Source organism: Otolemur garnettii, unplaced genomic scaffold (assembly GCF_000181295.1).
Source record: "Otolemur garnettii isolate 467f Iridium unplaced genomic scaffold, OtoGar3 scaffold00091, whole genome shotgun sequence".
NCBI lineage: Eukaryota > Metazoa > Chordata > Mammalia > Primates > Galagidae > Otolemur > Otolemur garnettii.
Genome location: NW_003852486.1, coordinates 2,348,753 through 2,355,622, shown reverse-complemented (window position 1 = coordinate 2,355,622; position 6,870 = coordinate 2,348,753). Strand labels below are relative to the sequence as shown.

The 6,870-nt window shown below is 40.5% G+C and overlaps 1 protein-coding gene across 1 annotated transcript in view; it reads right to left on the bottom strand.

Annotated features, from left to right (window-relative positions):
* Positions 1-4,646: 4,646 nt before the first annotated feature.
* The window catches only part of LOC100964582 (T-cell surface glycoprotein CD1b-like), a 3,674-nt gene continuing 1,450 nt past the window's right edge, over positions 4,647-6,870 (bottom strand). Inside the window, exons 3-6 of the mRNA XM_003795228.2 lie at positions 6,321-6,599; positions 5,837-6,115; positions 5,351-5,444; positions 4,647-4,709 (exon numbers count right to left, since the gene is read on the bottom strand). Coding sequence (XP_003795276.1) covers positions 4,688-4,709; positions 5,351-5,444; positions 5,837-6,115; positions 6,321-6,599 — 674 coding nt within the window. The 3' untranslated portion in view covers positions 4,647-4,687. The remainder of the gene's footprint in view (positions 4,710-5,350; positions 5,445-5,836; positions 6,116-6,320; positions 6,600-6,870) is intronic.

The following is a 6,870-nucleotide window of genomic DNA, read 5'->3' as shown; positions in this document are numbered from 1 at the left end:
TCACTGAGTTTGAAAGTCATGTTCTAATAGTCAAATTAGCATTTCAACCTCACCTAGCTGGTATCACCAGAAGCACCTAAATAATAATGGAGAACTGAGCTCTAAGTAGATGACATTGAAGTCACTGATGCTTAGAAGGACATAATTGAAATATAGAAAATGCAATAGAACATCTACTCCTTTTGTAACATGCCTAAAAATGCTTTCTTGCTTTTCAACCACTTCTTGCTGCAAATCTACATTCTCCTACCTAACCCCAAACAAGACACCCTTACGGTCACTGATGACTGAGAGCCACTAGAAGATCAGTTGAAACTGCAGCCCTTCATCTTCAATCAGAGACTCAGATGAGTTCCAACAATAGCAGACACAACAAAGTCATTAAAAGATTAGTTAACTTTAAACTTAACAAATAGTTTTCATTTGTTGAAATTATTATGTGCACAGTAGTTTGATGTTTACAATATTGTACATTTTAAAGTATATCTCATTGAAGCTCCTTGATGTGGCCTTATTTGATTATAGGTAAGTTAGTGCATCCTTAATGAACAGGTTCCCCACTTCCGATCCAGGTAATGGATGGAGATTATCAAATGTTATATACCTCTTATGAGATATACCCAGTGTAGTAAAATTTGAATCTGATCACATCACAAATCAACAACTAGTAGGATTAAGGGCATAACATGGCATCATAGCTGTTAAATCAACAAAATCCAGACTGCAGATAATTATTGATACTTAAGAAGAAGAAGGATGTAATGTCTTCAAAAGGAAATTCTAGGGTAAGAGGGGAGAAATTTATAGACTAAAAGAGATCCATGAGAAATGTCGACTAATTTTAATGCATTCCAATTCAATGTATTAATTATAGAAAATAATTTATGAGACTGTTGTGAAACATTTGAGTGCTGATTAGATATTTAATGATACTAAGGAATCTTAAATTTATAGACAGCATAATGTAATTATTGTTATACTTAAAAATTATATTTTAGAAATACATGTTGAAACATTCATGGATGAAATATGATATCTGAAATTTATTTCAATTATGAGTGGACATACTTTTCAATGCTGTGTCAGGAACAGAATTGAAATGGGGATTGAAATTGGTGATTCCTGATTGTGCTTTGTCTTTGCATGCATAATATTACTAATTAAAAACCTGAAAAGGAGTCATTCAGTATCTGTGGTTTCAAGTCACTTAGCAGGTGGCTCAGGAAACAGCCACCTGCAGATGAACTATTGCGATATTGCAGTGCTTATATTCAAGTAGCCCTTATTTTGCTTAATGGTGGCATGAAAGCACAAGGGTAGTGATGTTGGCAATCAAACATGCTGAAGAGAAGCTATAAAGTGCTTTCTTTATGTGAAAAGGTGAGAGATTTGCTCAATACAGAAGGAAAACAAAATGTATGCTGAGGTTGCTAAGCTCTTCAGTAAGAATGAGTCTTCTATCCATGAAATTATGAAGAAAAACAAATTTATGCTTGTTTTGTTGCTGCATCTCAACCTGTAATAGGTATGTTCACAGCTTAGGAACACTACTTCATGAAGATGGAAAACATGAACAATTGACAGCAGTTGGGTTTGGTACTGTCTGGGGTTTCCAGCACCCAAGGGGGTCTTGGAACATACCCACCATGGATAAGGGCAAACTAATGTTCATTAATATATTGGTAAGAATCACACAAACACATATACACACACATGCATTCTCTCACAAAAATAGTTTGGAAATCCTTGTGTTTTGTGGTTGAAGATTTATTTCAGAAAGTCATTCATGTAGTGCTCATAGTGATACTGAATTTCTCTTCATGGTATTCTTGCTCTAGGGAATCATCTGAATTCACAGAATTTCACTCAGGTAAGTGAAAGTGATAGTTTTCTAGTTTATTTAGTTTATATAAGATAGGAAAGCTTCCAGTACAATGAAGGGGGTCCCTAATGGGTTGTTATATAGCTTGGCTGTTTAGTGGATTGTAAGACTTACCTGCCTACAAAACCCTTGTTGGTAAACAGTGATTGGTTCCTAGGAGTCTGGATATCCTAGGAGTCCAAGTCTTTGATTTGCCTTTTACTCATACCAGAGTGCTTTGTTCCCCCAATCCAGTGAGGAAGTCCTTCCCCTGGCAGCCCTGCCCAGCAGTAGCCAGTGTCAGTGACCAAGGGCTACTGACAAAGGCTGCACAGGTCACGTGGGCACTATGTGGTGGCCACGAAACCTCCCACTGGGGACCCTCCAGACTTGCCGACTGACCACCCCTTCTTCTTCAGGCCCCTTTTCCCTGTTTCTGCTTAAAGCCCTTTGACTCCTATCAATAGTAAAAGTAATGAGAAAATTTAGGTTTATCAAGGTAAGGACACTAAGAGGAAAATCATAAGTTCAAGAAACACTATTGAGGGATCATAATTTGGGAATAGACAGAATAAGAGGAGCGAAGAAAACACAGGAAAACAGAGAAAAGATATGAGAAAATATGAAAACCTGGCTCAAGACATCAGTGATCACAATAATATCAGAATTTGCAAGCAACTAAAAATTCAATCTCAATTGGTTTAAAAGGAAAAATGAAACTTATTAGGTTCTTATAACTACCTGAAATAACCAGAGATCATTCATGTCTCAGGGGCAGTTGATTCAGGCTTTGGCTCTATTATTATTTGCTTTTCCTATGGCACAAAATTCTATTGCAATTTTGAGCTGTGCGCACATGACACCAGCCAGATAACGAGAGAACTCCACTATCTTCAAGCAGCAAATGTAAATCCTAAGCTTCAGTTGGATCAGGCCAAAAAGGTCGGAAATACATGATGAGCCAATTATTCTGGCTGAAGAGGGGAATGAAATTATGATCATTACCTTAGATCATGGTTTTCATCTGGGTCGGTTTGTCCTCCTAGGGAACATTTAGAATGTCTGAAGATATATTTGACTCACAACTGAGCACACACTGTTAACCTCTAGTGGGCAGAGTCAGGGATGCGCTAACATCCGACAGTGCACAGAGCAGTTTCCACGGCAAGAAACATGTGGCCCAAAATACCAGTAGTGTGGAGGCTGAGAGACCATTAGAGCACAGTTTTCAAATTGAATATACATCAGATTCACCTGGAAGCCTGGTTGAAACATCATTGGTGCCCATTCTCATATTTCTGATTCAGCAGATTGGGGTGAGGGGTAGAAATTTTATTTTCTAGGAAGGTTCCAGGCACCGTTGCTGCAGCCTGTTAATAGTTCACCCCCTGTGTCCATACTGTTTACAACACACAGCAGGAGCATGGCTGTACTGTAAGATGGGCCGGCTGAATGTAAACCTGAGATGTAGCCAGGTGTAACTAATACAAGGGGGAGTAAGCTGCAATTTCACTCATTTTCTACCCTTGTCAAGTTCTACAGACCATGCTTCCTAAAATGAACAGATAGGAGAATTGCTTCTAGTACCCCGGGCTTCTCCAAAACTTCTCTTTCCCCTAACCTTCCTTCCTAAGCCCTAAAGATATATATTCAAACCCTCAGGACTCTTACTATTTTAATCAAAATGAATTTGGATGTTTTAAGATGGACAGTTCTAGAAATCTTCAAACTAAGCAATGAATAAATTGAGATGTAAAGCAAAAATACATTGATACAGCACAGACATCAAGCAAGGACCCTGAGGGCAGGAAGAGCCCTATTAATTCTTTTTCTTGGGTTGAAGTCCCAGTCCCCTGAACTATTCTTCCTCACCTACCCTGCCTCTCACTCATCCTTACTGGAAAAATGAGAACCAGTATTCTACCACAGTAATTCTTTGAAGGTAGACTATAGTTACAGTAAGGACATGGGTGATTTTCTTCAGAGGAACTTAGAGTTGAAACAAGAAAAGCAGAATGATTTTTGGTGAAGTGAAATATGGTAAGAAGAGGAAGATCTAGAATATGAACAAAGGAGAGAAAAAGAAGGGAGGAGACGACTCTGGAAGAAGACCATCAACTTGACAGTCAGCACTCAGATAATTTTTACTGGGAAAATGCATTTGCAGGGAGATCTTGTCAGGCAGCTCCACAAACAGGCAGCATTGCCTCAAGGAACTTACAAGTAGAAAAGGGAGACCCAGCAAATAACTGCAGTGCTGTGGGTGCTGAGTACAGAGGGTCTGTGGGTGATACCAGACAAGGAGGGTTACTCCCATGGCAGCAGCGGGAAAGGCCTCCTGAAGGAAGAAACTTCTCAGCTGGGCTTTGAAGGTGAGAAAGTCCTCCAGGTAGAGACAGAGAAAGTACATGAAAATGCCCTGCTGAGCAATACAATTATCTCAGCACATGCACATTGAGTTTACTTTGAGAAATTATAGTTAGGCAGAAGCAGAAAATGAAACTTAAAAAAATAGAAAGTCAAAAGAAATCATTATTAAGTTGTATATGTCATACTTCTTTTATTCTGAGACACGTTATTCCTCACATTTTAATATATAAGACATGGATCATACTATTCATACAGACTTGTAACATATTGACTGTTTTAAATCCTATTCTACTGGTAATGCAATTATAATTTATTTTGCAATGAACAGAAAGTCCACTTTGATAAAATATGGCAATCATTTGATGAAATGTGATGAGACTGACTCTTGGGTTGACACTGTGGGATGCTAGGCTTCTTGGTCCTTATTCCAAATGGAAGAGAAGACATGATGAGGACTCAGGGGATATCTTGATATGACCTGTTAAAACCACATGATACAGGGCTCTCCATAAGAGATATTTGTACACCTGTGTTTATAGCAGTATTATCCACAACAGGTCAAGGTGGAGGCAAGTGCAGTGAGCACAGATGAATGAATGGATGATCTGAATGTGTCAGGGCCACAAAAGAAGGGAACCCTGTCACAGGCTATAACAGAGATGATCATTGGGGATCTTATGTTAAGTGAAATAAACCAGTCACAAAAAGTCAGTTACCATATGTGGGCATGAGTCCACCTACATGATGCATCTAGAGTTGGCAAATTCATAGATACAGAAAGTACCATGTTCCTGTCTAGAGGCTGGGGATGGGGGATGTGAAAAACTTCTGTTTAGTAGGAATAGAGTTTCAGTTCTGAAGGATGGAAGAGCTCTGGAGATTGTTTCATAACAATGTGAATGCACATTATAGCACTCAACTACACTCAAAAAAAATGGTCAAGATGGTAAATTTTGTCTTGTGTTTTTTTTTTAAAGGATTAAAATAACATATCTCCATATAAAGGATGTGGAAATGGTCTTCTGGACAGATTGTGACTAAAGCAATGAAATAGATAGTATGATGGAAAAGAGTGAGGGCATGGTCAGAAAGAAAGATTAATAAAACCCCAAAACTCACCTGCGCTTTATATGCCATAGTGCAACACATAGCAAAAGGATGATGGAGGGCACTAAAATTGCCAAACAGATTAAAGCAATAGAGATGGGTGGTCCTGAGAATTGGCAAAGGAAAAAGAATGTCATGTCCCATCCCATGCCCCAAATTGTCTGGCATGCTTTGGACACCTATGTGCCAGTGCCACCACTAGCCAGCTTTCAATGTGTGGTCATCCCCACAGCCCTCTTTATATTCCGATTCCATCTATCCATTCTATGAATGGAGGACTTTTATCCCAATTCCACAACCTATAGGTCCTAAATTATTACCTATTCCATATCTTGCTTCCTCTGTTTTTATTCCTGTTGGAATTTGTGTTCCAAAAATGGATCAGTCTTTCTCTCTCTTCCCCTAATCTGTGAAGCCCTATCCTTCCCCAGTGCTTCCTTCCCTGCCCGAGGACCTCCTTCTCCCATGTCCAGCTTGGAACATGTTCTTCTTTCTCACCCCAGTGGAGGACGATGTCCCGGCCCTCTAGACTGCTATGCTTCACCTGGCAGGACAGGCCGGCAGCCTCCCCAGACGCCACGTCCAGGGTTGCTCGGAGATACCATGTCCAGTCAGCACTGGGGAGGAGGTCGCTGTGCTGAGTGCCTGGCTGCTCCTGCTCACCCCGCATCCACATCACCCACACGGGCTTTGGGTAGAATCCTGAGACATGGCAGACCAGCAACAGACGGCCAGGCCCGGGACTGGGGCCACTGGACAGCCAGGCCTTGGGCTTTGCTGGGGCAGGAAAGGACAGTGAGAGTGTCTTATCAGGACTTGAACTGAGATGACAGGGACTCAGAAAGCCATAAGGTTGGACAGTGACCCCTTCCATCACTGTGGGAACCAAGTAACTCTCTGATGAGCCACTGTCCTTCTTAGTTATGTCCTGGTATTGAGCTCAGAGCAGGTGGTGGGAAGGGAAGTAGAGAGCAGGACTCACCTTGCCTTTGCAGCTCTGCCTTCCCTGCATTGAGGACACTCAAGAGGTATCGAGGGCAGGTTTCATATAGGAGCTTCGTCCCAGTGTCAATGATACCTTGATATTCCATGATTAGTGTGCAGGCCTGCTGGGCCCTGCTGCCCCCCTCTGGGGAAGGCACACAGGTATTATTGTCAAAGCTCAGGAAATCCAGTCCTCCTACACCACCACTCAGGAAGCTTGTTACGGATCCCCCAGGCAGTAGCTTACAGCCTGCTATGCCCTGGATCTCAAAGGGGTCTGGATAGAAAACAGAAAACAAATTATAAAACATGAATAAAAAGTAAAAAGTATTTAAGAAATGAGTATAATTGTGATGGATGTGTTACTTAATTCAATGTAAGCATTTCACATTGTATATTGAAGCAGTATCCTCGACCTCATAAATGCAGCAATGTACAAAGTTATGATTTAATGAAAAATAATATATAAAAAAAGAACAGGAATGGAAGAAAAAGTATCCAATGTACACAGCCCTTCTATGAAACTAATATATACTTCTCAAATGAAA